This window comes from Argiope bruennichi, chromosome 11 (assembly GCF_947563725.1).
Source record: "Argiope bruennichi chromosome 11, qqArgBrue1.1, whole genome shotgun sequence".
Lineage (NCBI taxonomy): Eukaryota > Metazoa > Arthropoda > Arachnida > Araneae > Araneidae > Argiope > Argiope bruennichi.
This window is the reverse complement of record NC_079161.1, coordinates 48,919,190-48,940,552: the sequence shown is the minus strand read 5'-3', so window position 1 is coordinate 48,940,552 and position 21,363 is coordinate 48,919,190. Positions and strand designations below refer to the sequence as shown.

At 29.0% G+C, this 21,363-nt stretch overlaps 1 protein-coding gene across 3 annotated transcripts in view; it reads right to left on the bottom strand.

The window, feature by feature from the left end:
* Positions 1-21,363, bottom strand: part of LOC129957560 (cell adhesion molecule Dscam2-like) — a 317,574-nt gene that overhangs the window by 200,814 nt on the left and 95,397 nt on the right. For all 3 annotated transcript variants that reach the window (XM_056069919.1, XM_056069921.1, XM_056069920.1), the window contains exon 2: positions 17,879-18,208. In XM_056069919.1, the coding sequence (XP_055925894.1) occupies positions 17,879-18,208 (330 nt within the window). The remainder of the gene's footprint in view (positions 1-17,878; positions 18,209-21,363) is intronic.

Genomic DNA, 21,363 nt, shown 5'->3' with positions numbered 1-21,363 from the left:
ACTGCATTTTTAATTAATACACATATATGTATCCGAATGTCTAAATGGATAGACCGTCTATACTAAATGGTTATATGTGTGTGTTTGCGTGCGTGCGAAAAATGAAAGACAAAATAAAGAAATGTAATTAGAAAGTTTTCTTAACTAAGAGACGACATAATACGCAGTTAGAAGAATCTTGTCTATAATTATCCTCTTTCTGAAAGAAGTTTTAAAAATACGAAACAAATTACAATTTTTTTCCCTTAAATGGATATTTTTCAATTAATATATCATCATTTGATCTAATCTTTAAGAAATCGAAATATTCTTTTTAAGCTTTACATCTTATTCAAAAAGAAAACAATAAAAAAATTAATAATATGTATTTAAATAAACTATGAAGATACAAAAAAAAAGTTTTTCTCAAAAGTTTAGTCTAAAATAAATTTAGCTACTACATCTTCCATAAGCACTTATGCACTTTTGATGCTAATGTTTTTTTTTCATTGTAAAATACTTTTCTCTTATTTTGCTATAATTCATACTTATATTACTTTCTTTGTACATGAATTCATTTTAAATAATTGTTAATGACAATTTATACGAAATATATTCAAAAATTTAAACTAATAAACTAATTGAAATTAATAATAAAATTCCATAAAAACTAAAATCAATTGTTTCTCAAATTCAAAGGCTGTACCTTGTAAGGTCGACTAAACCTTTGAAAACGTTATATTTTTAACATTCCTTCTCAATTTCATTAATTAAAAATAAAATTTCCTTTTTGATGAATAGGTTGGTTTTGAATATATTAAATGAATCTGAAAGAATTCTTTTGCAGCAAAACTTTTTCTCATAGAATCATTTCAATGCATAGCGAATGAAAAGGAATTTCATCAGATGAAATAGACAGATTTAAAATTCTAAATTTTTAAGCCATTCTAATTAATTTTCATTGTTACAGATTTTTTTTCGATGTAAGAAGAAATAGTACCGATAAAATATATAAAAAATGCTTATAATAATCTTAAAAAAGGTAGGGTCTGCTTCATGTACACATGTTAATTGCTGCATGTTAAAGATGTCCAAGCGATTTATATATTTTATCTGAATAATTACTATTTGGTATTAGTTACAAATTTCAGTTTCAATAATTTTAAAATTCAAATATGCGAGTGAAATTCGCCATTGAATGGAAATAAATTAGATATTTATGTGAAATATCCAGCCTTTGCCTGATACTATTTGAATGCCTGCCTAATTTAGATACTGAAATGTAGGCACGACTTAATTTCATATTAATCAAAGCATTTTTAATACATAACATAATGAAAGCTATCTCAAATTCGACAGAAATTAAATTAACAATGAAATAATACTTTTAATTCAACATGCAGATAATAAATAATAGAAAAATATATTTTAATCCTAAATTGGATACGAGATACTTTTTAAAGAACAATCTATGTAATCTACCTAATAAGCCACTGACAATTTCCCAAATACCTGCATATCAGTTAATATTTCGCCCAAATAACGAGCAGCCAATAAATAGCTCGGCAACGAAACGCGAAAAAATGTTTCCAAATTACGTCTTTCGTATTAACGAAATAAAGTTCTAAACCTCATTTACTTGAAGCCCAGAGGAGACAACTTTTCTCCTCTAATGAAATGTAACATTTGCATGTCTGATCATTTACGGGTTATCGGTCCCAATTCGTGCCTGTAGGATACGTATATCTACCCTGAACTCGATGGAGACGCACAAAATTAAACTCCTCGCATAAATATATCCCAGGGGTGAGATTTGACTAAATTATAGTCTTCTCAATAATGGATGGAGAACTGCGTTTTGAAACTATTTTGGCTAATAACAGCCCTCCTGTAAAACTCGAGCCAATGCTGAATGTTAAAATTTCCCCGGAGCAGCCAGTGTTAATGGTATTGATGCGCTTCCAATATGCAGTAATATCATGTTCGGAACATAAATTTCGAGTGCTTTTTTGCCGAGTTAGAGAGCCGAGATATGGCTTTCTAATTGCGGTTTCATGTTGCCGTTGCTGTTATGTTTTGTGTGGTTATTCATTTTTGGGATAGTCTCGGTGATGAAATAATGTTATTACACAAATGGCATTAGTTTTAAATACACAATTTTCTATTTTGAACTTAAAAAAAATGCTTTTGGTTATTTTTAACGAATAACGTATTAGAAAAAAGATATTTAAATATTGTCATGCTTAATTTGTAATTGAACAGTTTTATTATTTGTAATTGAACAGTTATTTATTTCTGTGTCAAATTTTAGTTTTAAAAGATTCGAAAAAAAGGTGCTCAAAAGAATCATTCGGTTTTCTGGTATTTTTGTACTATCCGCGTCTTAACGATTAATAGTCAAAATCATGAACTCGAGACTTTGAGGAATCACTTTTAAGACCTCGAGTCAGCATAAAAAGTTAATGCTGAATGTTAAAATTTCCTGGAGCAACCAGTGTTAATGGTATTGATGCACTTCCAATATGCAAAAATATCGTGTTCGGGACATACATTTCAAGTGCTTTTTGCCGAGTTAGAGAGCCGGGATCTGGCTTTCTAATTTCGGTTTCATGTTGCTTTCGCTGTTATGTTTTGTGTGGTTATTAATTTTTGGAAAGTCTCGGTGATAAAATACTGTTATTTCATAAAGGATATTAGATTTAAATACACAAATTTCTATTTTAAACATAAAAAAATCATTTTCGCTACTTTCAATGAATAATGTATTAGGAAAAGATATTTTTAAAAAAATGTCATGCTTGATTTTTTTTAACAGTTGTATTTTCGTGTCCAATTTTACTTTTAATAGATTCGAAAAAAAGGCATTGAAAATTATCTTTCGGTTTACTAGAATTTTTGTATTATCCGCGTCCTAGCGATTAATCGTTAAAATACATGAATTAAAAACTTTAACGAATCACATTTCAGACCTCAAGTCAGCAAATCCATCTGCAAATACAATGATTCAAAAATGTTTTATGTATGGTGGATGAAATTTAGTCTGCTAATTTAAGCTAAATTTATAGACTTCTTTCAAATTTTAAATGAAATGTACCCATAAAAAATTTGTATGTTTAGCTCCCCGATTACAAGTCACCACGATACTTATAATACATAAAATTTTTGAGAGATAAAATTTGATACATATTAGGCCTAAAATTCAGAATCACATCAAATTTAGAACCAAATTTCCCATGGTCTATTGGACTGTACTTTTGCCTGCATATAAACATGATAATTCAAAATTGCAGTGGTAAATTAAATTTGTTATGAGATCTTGTGAATACAATTATAGTTCTAAGTCAAATTTTAGCTTCATTCGATCAGAGAAAAAGTGCCCAAAATACAAATGCGATTTTATGTTATTTATTTACTTAACTCATATCAGCGATTAATCGTAATAGATCGCAACTCTCCCTAAATTTCAAAATTTCGAAATTATTGTTCAACAATTACATGCAATTAATTTATAGTTTCTTTTCTACACTATAAAATATACAACTGTTGTGTGTGAGGCAGAAAATAAAAATTTGAACACTTATGACATTTACTATTTTGTCGAAGATCTGCAATTTTATGGAATGGGAAAGGGGGGTAATACAATTATTAGAGAATATGCGATAAAAGTTTCTGGAGACCACATTTCTTGTTATTTAAATGTGGTAACAGATTTCAAGTTAAAACATTTAGGGTTCAAAAAATACATTGCACTTTTCAGCTGTAAAAAAAATCATGCAAAATATGTTTGTTGGAACCAGACGTTAATTTACTTAATATTTTTTTTTAATTTTTAATTGTAAGAAAGTTATGCGGGAAAAAATTTATTTGGAAACAAACACGTAGACACGCACGCACACACACACGCAAACAGACACAAACGTACGCACGCACAGATTTCACAAAAACTTTAATGTTTCTTTTTATAAAGAAAAGAACTAAACCTTTAATATTTATCGATCTAATTTCAAAATTTATAAATTGGATAAAAAATATTGTATATTTCTTAATTCAAGAATTAATTAATTAATTACTTATATGCAGAGATCTGAAGAAATTATTTTGAAAATGTCTAAATTTGAAAGTTTTTGATTTATACTTATTATTATTTTTTTTTTAATTTTTTTTTGCTAAAAACTCATATTTCTTCCATTTCTCAAAATACTTTTGTTTTTTTAACTGGAACAGATTCGTTCATGTGTGTTTTTTAACTCTATTTTATGTAAAAGTTTAAATCTATAAGTTGTTTGTAATATTTTTTAAAAAAAATTCATCACAATTTTTTTATATTTACTTATTTTATGATGAAAATTGAATAAATATGTAACTTTCTTTTGATGGGTTATGTCATAATTCATGTGTATTCTATTTTATATGTAGTATTTCAATTGATTATGATTAAAACCGATAAATATACGATTTCTGTTTAATAAATTAGACAAGAATAATTAGATATCTATTTCATAAATTACATATGTATCTCAGACAATATATATGTTATTTAAATTCTTTTATGATTAAAATCCTGAAAATATACGATTTTCGTTTTATTAATTATACCGTGGATTAAATATATTTTATTATTTTATCAAATTCTTATTTTCTATTTAAAATTTAATGAATATAGGGTTTTATTTTGCATTTTATGATTTGTATCGTAATGTGTTAAGCTCTTGCAACTTCTTGCAATACCATTTATTCTGATTTGTAATAAGTACACCGTTAAATTTATTTATAAATCTCAAAAGAATCTTATTTTATCAACCTTAATGCATTAAACTCATATTACATTATTTCCATAAAACTCTTTATTCTCTGCTGTTATGTACTTAATCATCAGAATAGTACTTTCTTATAAATAATTTTATGAAAATTATATTACAGCCCAACATGATTAGAGAAAATTGCTAGGTATGATACGGACTACTTTAATCTTTTGATAAAATGTTATATTTCCGTCCTCTTCAAAGCTAATTCCTTTAATGGCATATTCGAAAGATTCATCAATGAATATGGGCAAAGCTTTCAAAGGACGACCCAGTTATTTACCTTTCCAGCCTAGAGGCATATATTAGTTTAGATAGTTAATTTATAAACACTGCGCCCACATAGATCTTGCTTTTCCCAAATGCTATTGATTCAAAACCCATTTGATTTAAAATCAAAGGAATTCAATTTGAACGAAAGGAATTCAAAATTGCAAATGCAAGTATGAATTAATTATTTGAATCATTTTGTTGCTGTGACATTTAGTTACAGTTAAATATGGATATTCAAAAGCATATTTAAATAAATCAAATCTTCGAAACGATGATTTTTTCTAGATGTCATCATGACAGCAAATGACATGTTTCGAAACATTAAAAAAAATTGTTCTAAAAGGTATTTCGACAATATCATTTTATGTTTAATCTGTATATTTTATTTAATCTTTAAACAGATTGATATGAAAGATAGAAATAATCAAATTAGGTATTTGGTCTTAACAGCGCAAAAAATTTGAATAAATTTGAATAATTTTAAATTTTTAAATCGCACGTTTATGATTTTATTAAGAAATAGGATATTTTTCAAACATTTTTTCTTTTGGTATTTTCTTATAATAATTTTCTAATGACATTCTCTAATCTCGATGCATTGTGACAGCAATTCGTAAAAATTTAGCATACACATTAAAAAAAAAAAATTCTAAAATTTATTTCATAAGTACTATTTTACCATTCAGTTTGAATATTTTATTTAATTTTGAAACGAATTGATCCATAAGATAAAATTAGTCAAATTAGGTAGGTTTTATCTGAGCAATAAAATTTAAATAAATTCCAATAAATTTTAATAATTGCCAATTTTGAAATCACTCGTTTATTATTTTATTAAAAAGTAGGGCATTTTTCAAATATTTTTTTTTTCTTTTGGTAGTTTCTTATAATAATTTTTTAATGCCCTTCTCTAATTGTGACAACAATTCGTTGATTTCCAAATGTCTTAAAAAAATTTTTAATTTATTTCATCAGTACTATTTTACTATTTAATTTGAATATTTTATTTAATTTTGAAATGAATTGATCCATAAGATAAAACTAGTCAAACTAGGTATTTTGTCCTACATGCACAAGAGAATTTAAATAAATTCCAATAAGTTTTAATAATTACGAGATTTGAGATCGCACGTTTATTATTTTACTAAGAAATAGGACACTTTACAAATATTTTTCTTCTTCTAGATTCTTATAATAATTTCTTAATGGCCTTCTTTAATTAATTCGAAATTAAACTAAAATTAATCACTTAGGTTTTAATTAAATTTTTGAAATTAGTCAAATTAGGTATTTGATCCTATCTGCGCAATAATATTTAAATAAATTCTAACACATTTTTTATAATTATAAATTTTGAAATTATATGTTTATAATTTTATTAAAAATTAGGCCACTTTACAAATAATTTTTATGGTAGTTTCTTATTATGATTTCTTAATAAAGGTCTCTAATTAATTCGAAATTAAACTAAAATTAATCACTTTAGGAAAATTTTAAGTTTATATATTCTCACCAATAACAAATAAGTGCACGATAATTGAAAACCAACACATTATTAAGGAAATGGGAAATCGACAGTAATATGCCAACGTTACTAATATTCTTTGAAACACTCAGAATTGAATAAAAATGGAAGAAAGTAGTAAAATCTGGAAAGATAGAGGTCAATTTGTTGACAAATTATAGTCGTGAAATGTGTTTGATCAGTTTAATTAGGAATGTATTGCGCATCTTTTAGTATGAAGGCATGTAATCAGAATATTTTGTAATTCAGAAATATTTGCAATTAGAAATAATTCTCGCATAACATTCGGTGCTTTTAAAGCAATGCTACAGACCCAGTAAAACACTATGATATTAAAAAATATTCACAATACAGTATTACATTCTTGAATATTGAATAACATAATATTATACATTATTGTTTTTTATGATGTTCTGTCTGAGTAAGTGGTTAATAAAGGTTTACAGAAAATTTAATATTTTTCTATAATAATAGGAAACAAATCTAAACTTTTTCATTTACGCAGCTTAACCCTTCTTTGCATGAATTTCCATCATAACATTTGGTGAAAAAAAAAATGTACTCAAAATAGGTGGAGTATAAATTGGTTGTCAGTGGCAACTTTTTTGAAGACTATTACGTAATAAGAAACGTTGCTGTAAAAAAAATGTCACAATCAGCATTATAGCTTGTTGTTGTTGTTGGAAGTAACGTGCGATTTCCTGGATATTTTTTTATCTTACTAAACTTAGATTTATGCTAATAAAAGCGATAATGAGTAGAGAAATTTAGAAGAGAGGGTCATCGTAGATTTCGTACTGAGTTGAACATGTAAATTTGCATGGCGATGGATATTTCCATAATAATGTTTTTTTTAATTATTTTATGTTATATATTTATATTAGGATTTTTGAAACATTTTTTCCTTTAATCTACAGCATGAATTATATCACCCTGATTTATTCCACACAGAAGAAAAAAGAGAAACAAATCATACAAAGAAGGGTCCAATATTTTTATGCCCGTAGATATGCAAAATATCAAGATAAGTATTTTATATCAGAAAAAAGTTGGCCAGTAAGTCTAAAAAGAAGTATTATTTAGAAAATATAAATAAACACTTGCAAATAGGCCACATTCATTGTATCAAAGAAAAAGAATAAAACTAAATAAAAAAATTTTGTGTTTTTATTTTAGTTTCTTTGCTATATTCATTATATTAAAGAAAAAAAACATAATAAAAACTCAAACATTTTGCGTTTCTATTATAGTACCCATGCTGCATTCCTTATATCAAAGAAACATTAAACAAAACTTAAACATTATATTTTGCGTTTCTATTTTAGCTTCTAGGTTTCATTCCTTATATCAAAGAAAAAAATAAAACGTAATACAAACAGACAACCTGTGTTTCTATTTCAGTCTGTATGCTATATTCATTATATCAAAGAGAAAAAATATATATATAACGTAATACAAACTCAAACATGCTGTGTTTTGATTTTAGCTTTTATGCTGCATTCCTTATATCAAAAAAAAAAAAAAAACGTAATACAAACTTAAACATTCTGTGTTTCGATTTTAGCTTCTGTTCTGCATTTCTTATATCAAAGAAAAAATAAAACATAATACAAACTCAAGAATTCTGAGTTTATATTTAAGCTCCCATGCTGCAATCTTTATATTAAAAGAAAAAATAAAACATAATACAGATTCAAACCTTCTGTGTTTCTATTTTATTCCAAAATTTCATAAAAAGAAACTGTAAAAATCAGATTTTAATGATTCCGTTGCAAGGTGGAAAGTTGTTCCACAGATTGCATGTATCGTGAACGAAAATTAATATCTTTCCTGGGAATGTTTCCTCTCAAAAAAAGAACATTAAGGTTTTGCTGACACAATTTTTATCTGCTAATGAGGTACAGATTGTTTCTCCCAAAGGCACAATCGTATCTCTTTCTTTAAAAAATCGAAATAAAGGAAAAAATAGATCTGCAACCAATTTATTACTGAAGTAAAGCAAAAAGCTTTTCAATTCTTGTGTAAGAAAAAGTTCTTCGATTAGTTTTTGACTTATAAAATCATTCAATTTTTATGGAGCTCTTTGCTGGAAAATAAAGAAAGGTATTTTTTTATTTTGTAGCCATTTTTGCAATCCGTTTTAACAGCATGAGTTGTTTTTCCGACAATTTCTTGCATACACTCAATATTGAAAGTACAATTCTCCATATTTAAGTGCTAATTTTTCTTTTTCGGACGTACTTGCTTTCAATTGATTTAAACATAAATTTGATTCAGAATTACAATTTTATTACCAAGATCATACACCAAATTTTATTTATCCAATTCATTGCGTTTTGTAGTTTATACATGCTTATCTATGATTGTCAGAACGTTTATGTAAAATTGACAGAAAAACCAGACTGACAGACAATGCTTTATTAGGTTTCATTCAATATTCGATAAAAATCTACAGTTAAATTCCTAAAACTTCATACAAAATTTTATCTTATGTAAGTTATTTGTGATTTTGAGCTATCATATTTAGATGTTTCTCAATGACTGACAGAATGTTTATGTAAAACTGACAGAAATACAAGACTGAAAGATGGGCGAACATTTTTAAAGGTTTTATTCAATATTCGATAAGAAAATACAGTTAAAATGCTGACACTGTATATATTGTTTTTTATTTTACCTAAGTTATTTGTAGTTTTAAGTTATCATGTGAGCATGTTTTTCTATGATTGGCAGAACGTTTATGTAAAACTAACAGAAAATCCAGACTGACAGATAGTCCATTTTAATACGTTTAATTCAATATTCAATAAGAATATACTAATAAAATGCTAAAACTGCATACAAAATTTTATTTTATATAAGTTATTAGGGGTTTTGAATTTACACGTTTACCTATGGCTGACAGAACGGTTATGCAAAACTAACAGAAAATGCAGACTGACATATGGTCAATCATTTTAATAGGTTTAATTCAATAATCGATAAGAATAAAGAAATAAAATGCTAAACCTGCATACAAAGTTTTATTTTATCTAAGTTATTTGGGGATTTATTATGTTTAATGTTTATTTATGACTCACAGAATGTTTATGTAAAATTAACAGAAAAACCAAACGGGTAATTATTTTCATAAGTTTAATTTAATATTCGATAAGAATCTACATATGAAATGTTGAAACTGCATACTAAATTTTATTTTATATAAGTTATTGCATTTTAAAAATCATGTTTGCATGTTACACGTTTTTCAGTTATCATGTTTACATGTTTATTTATGATGGACAGAATGTTTATCTAAGACTGACTGATGGGTAACCATTTAATAGATTTAATTCAATATTTGGTAAAAATTTGTAATTGATATGTTTAAACTACATAGATATTTCATTTTGTTTAAGTTATTTGTGGTTTTTAGCTGCACTATGTATACGTTTGCGAAAGGGCAGATAGATAAGCGGTGAATACCTACATCAATTTGGCTCCAAATTTGGTAAGAGTCTATATTTTAGTTTATTTATTTCGTTGTTTTTTTCATTCAATCTCTGTTATGCTATAGTTCCTATCTGTAAGTCCATGTGACTGTCTATCCTTAGATTTTTTCATTGGGTGTAAACAACGTCTTAAACACAAAAGGGGCTGCTAAAAATTAGATAACTATAAGGTGAGCTAAATGTTATTATTATTATTTTTTTTTTTATCTTTCAGAATGTTGTACTGTAAAACAAATTGATATATTCCTCATGAGACAAAAAAATAGCAAAAACACAAAGATAGACTGCTTTTTTTTTTAATTTTTGAAATTTTTGGCTGTCTATTTATCACAACATTAAGTAATAGGCATTTCATCAGTGATAAATTTAAGTTTAAAAAACAAGTCCATAAACTATTGCATATTCCTTGCAAAGTAAATAAAAAGTGAATTTACTGCAGTATGTAATTTTTATTTTCACTTATCGACATATTTTTCAGGCTTCATCTTGCTAATAAATTACAATAGTTCATTTTATATGTATAATGGAAGGTTATATCAAAATTATATATATATAACTAATTTTCATCGATAACTTTCTGTAAAACTAAACTCCAAAACTATTTTTTTCATTTGAGAAAAATAATTAATGGAAAGAAATCAGAAATTAAAAAGCAGTTAAAAACATTTTTAATGCAAGTGTGTGTTGAGTTTTTGCAAATAATTCTCTTGAACAGATTAGTGACGATGAATTATCTGTATAGTAATTCAAAAACCAACAAACTAATTTAAATAAAATGAGTTTCATTTAATTTAGTTCATTTATATTTTGTTTTGAATCCATGCAAGAGCTTTTTGAAATTTTGAAATATCATCAAATAAGGTGGTGTTTGTGGAAGTTGCATTATCTAAGTGTTTACCAAAAATTAGATAAACACATGGACACTTGGGATTTACAAAGCATGTAATATCTGCTTCTATGTAAGTAGCTGTCCTGTAGAACTGGATTCCTTCCCGACCCCTCAACTTACATTACCAGAAATCTGTCAGAGAACACTCTCTACCAATTTCACGTGGAATTTAAAATACAAGCTGGTAAACTATCTGCCATTTGTATCAAAATGACGAAAATGAAAAAAAATATGAAGATTAGGAGGAATTATTATGCATGCTTGTATTAATTCAGTACTATTGTAATTGCTGGTGAAATTTGTACCTCTCTGTCTGTTGTACTAGTAGAGATTTTGCTTGTATTGAAATCGTTACCAGAAAAAAGATTGGTATATGGTAATTTGACACCATATACTAATTCTCCTTGTATTAAAATTGATTTTTGATGGTAATTATATACCCACAAATTATTTGGAATGACCAGGAATTTATTTGGTATACATCATGCTGGTATATAAGATAATCCTTCCGTGGTATCTTGGAATTCCAGACTCTTGTTCTGTTGCCGAGATTCCGATAAAGACAATTGAAGAGATTCTTGTTCTGTTGCCGAGATTCCGATAAAGACAATTGAAGACCTAGTTTCTCGCGGAATTTGAAATCCTTTGGTAGAATTTTGAAATCCTGGCCTTCGGTAGAATTTGAAATCCTTCCGTGGTATCTTGGAATTCCAGACTCTTGTTCTGTTGCCGAGATTCCGATAAAGACAATTGAAGACCTAGTTTCTCGCGGAATTTGAAATCCTTCGGTAGAAGACCTAGTTATTACCAGGAATTTATTTGGTATACATCATGCTGGTATATAAGATAATCCTTCCGTGGTATCTTGGAATTCCAGACTCTTGTTCTGTTGCCGAGATTCCGATAAAGACAATTGAAGACCTAGTTTCTCGCGGAATTTGAAATCCTTTGGTAGAATTTTGAAATCCTGGCCTTCGGTAGAATTTGAAATCCTTCCGTGGTATCTTGGAATTCCAGACTCTTGTTCTGTTGCCGAGATTCCGATAAAGACAATTGAAGACCTAGTTTCTCGCGGAATTTGAAATCCTTCGGTAGAAGACCTAGTTATTACCAGGAATTTATTTGGTATACATCATGCTGGTATATAAGATAATCCTTCCGTGGTATCTTGGAATTCCAGACTCTTGTTCTGTTGCCGAGATTCCGATAAAGACAATTGAAGACCTAGTTTCTCGCGGAATTTGAAATCCTTCGGTAGAATTTTGAAATCCTGGCGAATTCTGAAATCATATTGAAATTCCGATGGCACCGATGGAGATCCTAGTTCCCCAAGGAGTTTCAAATTTTTCGGTAGAATTTTGAAATCCTGGCTAATCTTGAAATCTTGCGAGATTCCGATAGCGACATCAAATGTTATAGTTTCCCGCGGAGTTAGAAATCACTTAGTAGAATTTTGAAATCTCCGAGGACTATCCATTTGTGTTGCGGAGAAATTGTAAGAATCAATCAAGATCCCGATTTTTAAAGGATTTTGAAAACCAAGTAAATGAAATGACTTTCTTTTGAATCAGACTATTAACTAAGGAAAATTGGCTCCATTGATGTCAGTCCTTCATCTATACCAGCCACTTTTCTATACCAGTAGAAAATTGGATATTTTGATTGGCCGTGGCTGTATTGATGTCAATCCTTCCACAGTAGAAACAAATTAACATACATCAAGCCTACAAAAAGGCAATTATTCCCTTGAATCTGAATAAATCCTATCAAGTTAAGATGCTGTAAACAAGTAAGAGAATCCTGAATGTCCCAGTTACCTGTGGGTTTTGAAATCCAAATAATCCAATCCCCTACGCAAATATTCTACACAATCAAAAGTTCCTCTTGTGAAATATTCATATCAATACGTAAATTGAGAAGCGTCACTTTCAGTACAAAATTTATATTTGTCTATGTGTATAGGAAAGATTTTGCTGGTACAGAGTTTCGACTATCCGAAAATAAATGATTTTCCAATCTTTCTGAAATGATATCCAGTTCAAGTTTAAATAACATTCCCCAATTTTCTGTTGAAATTTTAATTTTCGATCTAATAAAAATATATTTATAGAGGGGACAAAAAATAGCAAAAATTTGAATGTATTGGTTGTCCTTAGTTCTATTGTTGTCAGTACTTCAACTATATCAGCAGAAAATTGGCTGTGTTGATGTCGGTCCTTCTTCTATATCAGCCAATGCTCTATACCAGCAGAAAATCGGCTGTATCGATATCGGTTCTTCCACAGAAGAAACAAATTAACACACACCAAGCTAGCATAAAATGCAATTCTTCCACTGATTCTGAAGAGGTCTTCTCATCAAATTAAGATGCTGAAAACCAAATCAGAGAATATTGAGGTTCAGTTTCATGCCATTTGTGATATCCAAATAATCCAATCCTCTAAGCAAAGATTCTACAAAGTGAACATTCCTCGTGTAAAATATTAATATCAATATGTAAATAGAAAAATTTCACTGCTAATTTAAAATTTATAATTTTCTATCTACATAGGAACATTTCTGCTGTTTTTTCTGCTGAATTTCTACTATCCGAAAAGAAATGATTAACCAATGTTTCTGATATGATACCCGGTTCAATTTTAAATAACATTCTCCAGTTTTAAGTTGTAACTTTCGATCTAACAAAAAAAAAATCTTTTTAGAGGGAATGAAAAAAAAAGCAAAGTTTAATCTTCGTACCACCCAAAACTTTGCATCTTCTTACATTACCCATGCTTGAACCGTTACGATGTTTACCCAACCCTCAATTCCTACGATAATATGTTCAAATACTCTTCATTCACTATCATTTTCGATAAAGAAAGAACAAAAAACAAAATGAAGAGAAAAGAAAAAAATATTAAAAACTAATGACGAAAGAAAAAAAAAAGAAAGAACGAGAAATTCGCTCTCCATATTATTAAGGAAACAGCATCTGCGGACATAACGGTTTCCGACCCGAATATTCGAAACAAAAGAAAGAAAACACAAGCATAAAAAAAAAGAAGAAAGAGGGGGAAAATCGTCTGATGAACGATACATTCTTTCTATCTCTCAACTCGAAAAGCGAGAGATACTTTCTTATAATCCTACGAAAATTGAGGGGATTAGAATAGGGAGGGTTGCATCAGGGAGGGTGGGAGGTAGGGAAAAAATACCAATCGATAAAAATTTAATTAGTTCGGATGGTCCCGGACTTCCTCTCCATTCCTTGCTCGCTCCCTCTTCCTTCTTATCTTTGTGACATAAGGAGACAGGGTTCACTGATATTCGTACCAGCATTCATTCTTCTTTTTTTTATCAAAAAAGAAGCGACTAATTAAAAATAAAGTATTAAAAACTCAATCGAGGGAGATGGGAAATAGAACCGGAAATGAAGTGAAGTGGGATTAAAAATCAAAAATCCAAAGAAAGCATTAATATTCACGGGCACTTCGCTATAATAATCAATGCATTGATAAAGTGTTTTTCGATCAAGAATAAAATGAGACATTTCATAGGAATTCTTTGTCTGTAAGGCTTTAATTAATTTGATTAGATTTTTCATCTAATTGAACATCATATTGGACATAACGTTTTGAAACTATACAAATTTATCATTAAATGATACGAATTACCATAAATACTGCTGACACTACAATCTTGTAATTATAATCTTGAAATTTAGCATGTGTGATGTACCTGTTTTGAATAGATACAAGTTTTGATGCATATTGGTGTGTATAATATCTACAAAATTCGTAAATTATTATCAATAAATTCATTTTTTTTATTTGTTAACTCAATGGAACTATTTGAATTGATTTATTTTAACTAATGCAAGAATAAGATTTAGTTTTGGAAAGAGATTCTTAATCTACGTGATTTGATTTCATTTTTTCATGCATTATAATGCAAAATTCATTATATATATAATCTCTAAATTTAATTTAAATTCTAATTAATTTCCTATATTTTATCTTAGTTTAGTCATCGTTATTTTAATTCTAAAATCTTCTCTAATTTCCTGACTCAATTCCAACTTCTTTTCTCAATTAATACTAATAAATGGGTAGTATTATTGCTAATTCAATAGTTACCACAACAGTGACAAAAAGATTTTAAAAAAATCCCCAGCATTCACACATTTATTGCAAAAATACTTAAAAATCCCTTCCCTAAAACGACACGTTTCAAAGAAATCTCTATCAGAATCTCAGAGTAAAATCCCCGAAAGGACAAATTTCAGTTTCTTTTGCTTGTGTGTCTCGATGTAAACTCTCTTAATAATATCTCTTATCATTCTTTCTCTGTACAAATTATGCTTCCAGGGATAAAATAAATTGAAGTTAAAATTTAAAAAGCTCCATCTTTCACACACACACACACACACACACACACACACACACACACACACACACACACACACACACACACACACACACTATGCCTGAAGTTGTTTGGATATAAAATAATAAAAAATATTATCTGCATGGCATTACAAGATTTATTATCACATTCTATCGTATAATAGATTGCTCCAAATGCATGAAAATTATATGTTTTTACTAACCGAAATGTGGGTTCCTCATTATTCTATGCTGAAAAATCTATGCATTTTGCCTTTTCTTACTAACGAATAGAAAAACGTAAGCAGAATCGCGATTTCGTTTGCATTTATATGTTAATTCTCGATAACAGAAGCTAGTTTTAATACTAAAATAACGACAGATTATTCAAGTCTGAAACATAACCATGGTAAGATAGTTCACTGCCGATGTTAGAATCTTTTTTTTTTCCTACCTTCGGTGACGAAGCCAAAATACGACAATAAAAGAAAATTCCTATAAATGTTCGGCTGAGAAAACTGAATTCTCTATTGTATCCATACATCAAGATTAAATAAATAGTAGCAGATGAAACTCATTATCAACATATGAAATATAATAAAAGTCTTTTTTTTATTTAAGCAATATTCAAATCTAAGTAAACATAAAGCAAAAAAAAAAAAATGAATTTCACATCGAGAAATCTTAATTCATATCCTTTAACATGTCATCTCCTCTCTTAATAACTATGCTTCTTTGCTTATAATTGCATAAACACAGTTGGAAATGAAGAAAGCAAACCAAAGCTCATACAAATTTTAAGTTTTGAAAGAATGAATTGATTACCACTAATATGTGTTTTCTTATACATGATGGCATTAGTACAAATTGAAGCCAAGCACAAAGCAAAAAAAAAAAAAAAAAAAAAAAAAACACACATACAAATTTCAGATCGTAAAAATAGAATTCATCTCTTCTAACATGCATTTCTTTGTTTATGTTTACGTGAGCACAACTGGAAACGAAACACGAAATTCATAAAAAATTTACACAAACTTTTGGTTTTTTTTAAAAAATGGAATGACTTCCACTAAGGTATGTTTGCGTACATTTTTTGATACCAATACATTTTGACTACAAATATGAAGAGAGAAAAAATACATAAATATACAAATGTTGAAAACAGAATTCATCTCCTCTCCTAGTAACTGTGCTTCTTTGCTTATGATTACACGCATTACACGAAGCAAAATGGAAATTCATAAAATTTATGTTTTTGAAAAATGAACTGGCTGCCGCCAACATGTGTTTTCTTACATTTGATGTCACCAGTTCAGTTTGAAGCCAAACACAAAAGCATGAAAAACAAATTTAGATGGTAGAAACTGAGCTGATCTCCTCTAACATGATAAGGAAATATTATGAAAATTTTAATTGGATAATAAAAGAGCTCATCTGCTCTAACATGTGTATACTTGCTTGCGACAGCACAAGCACATTTGAAAACTCGCACGGAATAAAAAGACAATTAATACAAATTTTAGGTTTTTGAAGCATGAATTGACCTTCACTAACATGTGTTTGCTTATATTTGATAGCACCAATACAACTAGATGCCAAGCACTAAGAGAGGAAATATTATGAAAATTTTAATTGGATAATAAAAGAGCTCATCTGCTTTAACATGTGCATACTTGCTTGTGACAGCACAAGCACATTTGAAAAACAAGCATGGAGTAGAAAGGCAATTCATATAAGTTTTAAGTTTTTGAAGAATGAATTGACCTTCACTAACATGTGTTTGCTTATATTTGATAGCAGCAATACAACTAGATGCCAAGCACTAAGAGAGGAAATATTATGAAAATTTTAATTGGATAATAAAAGAGCTCATCTGCTCTAACATGTGTATACTTGCTTGCGACAGCACAAGCACATTTGAAAACTCGCACGGAATAAAAAGACAATTCATACAAATTTTAGGTTTTTGAAGAATGAATTAACCTCCACTAACAAGTGTTTTCTTACATTTGATTGCACCTATACAACTAGACGCCAAGCACAAAGAGAAGAAATATTAAGAAAATTTTAAATGGTAATAACAGAGCTCATCTGCTCTAACATATGCATATTAGCTTGTGACAGCACAAGTGTGTGAAAACCAAGCAAGGAATTAAAAGACAATTCAGACAAAATTTTAGGTTTTTGAAGAATGAATTGACTCCAACAAACATGTGTTTTCTTACACATAATGGTATACCTGTACAACTTGAAGCCGAGTACAAAGCGAAAAAATAAATCACTTATTTTTGATAATGAAATCTGGTCTCTTTTCCTGTAATATGTGCATATTTGGAAACCAAGCACGAAACATAAAAGGAAATTCAGACAAATTTTAGGTTTTAGAAGAAAGGATTGACTCCCACAAACATGTGCTTCCTTGGTCATGATAATACTAGCAATATTGATAGTATATATAAAATATAAATAAATATAAAGGAAAAAAAAATAAAGGAAAATAATATAAAGGAAAAAAAATCGTGCAAATCTTAGATTATGAAAATTGAACTCACCTCCTCTAACATGCATTTCCTTGCTTATGATAGCACCAGCACTATTTGAAGCCAAGCACTGATACAACGTATCATGCACGTCCTGTCGATAGTCTTCACGAGCGAATGGTGGGAAAACTAGAGTTCCATCCGATCTCATGTACCGAATGCCGGGAATGTCTCGAGCATTCGCTCCTTCCCTGTTTTGCCAGTTCATTCGTGGAGGAGGGATGCCATCTGCAGTGCATCGAATCTCAGCACCACTGCTGTTGGAAAATTCTATCCTGAATGGAGGCTCTGTTCTGAATCTTGGACCGGACTCGTCATCCCCACAGTATATGTTGGACAGAACTGAAAGAAAAGGCATTGTTAATATGAATATAAGATATATAAAATTCTAAGAAATATCTTTATATAAAAATGAATGTTTGTGTGTATGTGTGTATGTTGTGTGTAAGTAATATAAATTTATAGTTTCCCTCCAATGATGATGTGTCCGTTTTACCACGGAAAGCGGGTGCAGGAGATTCTGTGGGTAAAGACCCCTGAGCACCCGAGGGCAGAAGTCTGATTTCTAGCTCATATGAAGATGACACTCACACATTCACTTGCACAACCCCTTTTTACAGGGGAGCACATTTACGCACCTGATAGATAGAACACAGATAAAAAACAACCATGCCCGCACCGGCATTCGAACCCGGGACGCCCAGCTCACGGAGAAGATACGCTACCCCTATGCAAGGACGCCGGCTTTTCATCCAATCTTGAGGAAATTTACCACAAGTGCTCTGTTGGATAAGAGGAAGGCCATTCAATAATAAAATGTTATGATATTTTTTTTATTTAAATTATGAATAAATTAAAAATTATAAATTTTACATGAACTACTTATTTTATTCAGATACATATACTGAAAGCCTCTTCTCTCCATTAATAAATTCAAAAATCCACTTCTTTGAATATATTAATATCCTTTTTATACATTTTTTTTCTCTGTTTTTAATTTAACTTGATACACAATGTTGTTTCATTTTTTTATTGTAGTCAGGAAATTTTGACTAATTTTATTGATGAATCATACCACTAAATCGTTTTTTTTTTCAAAAATAAAAGTTTAAAATTAACATTAAAAGTGGACTTTCCTTTTCGTTTTTATTTCATATAATATACTCTTTTTTATTTCTATCGAAGTAATTTTCTGTATATTGATTTCATTCAATTCATAATTTTTCGGATTATCAAATAACAAAATGATGTTTTAAATAAAAGTATTATATGTTAATAGTTTAACAATTAGGAAACTCTTGTTCAATTTGAACAAGGTTGTTGTCAAAAGCGGCTACTTTACTGTAAAGCAGATCTTTTTATCTCCAATGGCACAGATATGATACTATCTGGAATTTTATTTTTATTCTGTTTTAACACACAGAGGAAAGCACACTCAAGAGTTAGAATGGAAAGCACCAGATATGGCGATTGGTTCTCGCTTCATTGACTGTTAAAAGTGAAGTGTAGTATGATGTCTCCATCTTGATCATGGAATGTATCACATATGGTAGGAGGGTTACTGCGGCTGGGGATGGCCATAAGTCTCAACTGTACTTATTGTCTCAGTATCACAATGAAATGGTTACTCAATTATCTAGGACGCTTCAACAGGATGGGGGCAGTTCGCTTTTGCTTTTTTTCTTTGTGTTTGCAAGAAAATTATATAAAAATAAAAAGACATTTCTATTAGCTTGCAACAAATATATGCTCGTGCTCTCTCATTAGAATGTGCAAAACACTTCAAAATTTTTACTGTAGCAATTATATTATAATTTTTATGATTGATATAAAAATAATTTTGCTTTTTTAAAGATAACATCGGTATTAATATTTTTGAAAATTCTAATGACATCGACCATATCTGTTAATTAGTATGTCAAAGATTTATTTTATCATTAAAAATGTTATTTTATCTTTGTTCTTTCTTTCGCAATATTATCAATAGATTCTAATAAATAAAAAAAATGATAAATTCCAACAGAGATTTTGTTATAGTACAGAGCTGTCATAAAACAACGTTGATTTTTTTTCCCCTTCAGGCAAATGAATGAGAGAAACTGAATTAAATTTCACATATACATCTCAGAAGTTGGAAAATAAACACAGAAAAAGAAATGGTAGCAAAAATTAACAATAGCACATGTTTTGGCCAGGACCGAAACAATCAATAATTGCAATAAAAAGATGATTTAGCATAATTTTATTCATTACTATGTGATAAGTAATATAGAAATGAATGAGTTTCAGCATGAAAAATATGAACCATCATTAAATATAAGTTGTGTCAGTCCATACGGGCTGTAATTCTGCCAACAATATTTTAGATTTGATTACCATATATTAACTAGAGAAAATTATAAAAGAATATATCATGCACATTGGCAGAGTACTCATAATATTCACAAACACTAAAATCAAAACTAATCAATGAAATCGGATTGAAACATATTAAGATACTCTATTATTAAGACACTCTACCTGAATGCCAAATGTAAAATAGAAATAAAGTTGAAAGGAAATATCAGACATAATTTCCAATGAATCCTTATAAATATATAGTTATAAGATTATAAGCCATCAGCATCTTAACCTTTGCTACAATTTCAGCACAAAAAATGTTAACAAAATATGAAGTTTTTGATCCGATAAGTATTTTTATTTACACTTACGTTTATTCTCCAATCTATTAATCAGTTTATTTAAACATTAAACAAACATTGTGTAAGCTCTTAAAATCAAAACAGAAATTGCTACTTACGCATCTAATATTAATTCATACCATAGGATATATTTTTAATTCCAATCAGATATTATTAATTCCTTTGACCAATTTTGTTATAGATTAACTTTAGATCCTATGACCCACTTGCAATGTTTCCAGTAAACTGATCTCCACAATCCTATCGATACTGCTTCGTTCAGTAGTGGAGGGGTGATCGGTTGTTCACAACAACAAAACTGACCTCCCTCCCCCGTACAAATTATAGCACTGATCACTTTTGGTATATATTTTTCTATTTTCATGGAATTTTTCTACTTTGCCACAATTAATTAAAATAATATAAAATAGGCTTTATCAAACTGTAAGTGTTTATTCCATCGCTGCCATTTGATGCTGACGAAGATATGACATGCATATCCGCAATCTTTCAAAGCGTTACACCAAACATGCAGAAAAAAGTGCGGGATAAGTAATATTTATAATATACTACTTCAACACCATTCGTATTTCTGGATGTGATCATATTCAATAATTATAACTGTGCTGCATTTATGTTTTCAAATGTAATTTTTTTTTGAATTCCTATGACTAAACGGCTGTATTTCGTTTTGTTTTCTTTTAATAACTCTGTAAACGTGGGATATTCATCTATAAACAATCGGTAATGCTCAATATTTTAAGTACAAGATGTATCAGTACAACGGTTACAAACTTTTAGGAGAGATAGAATATA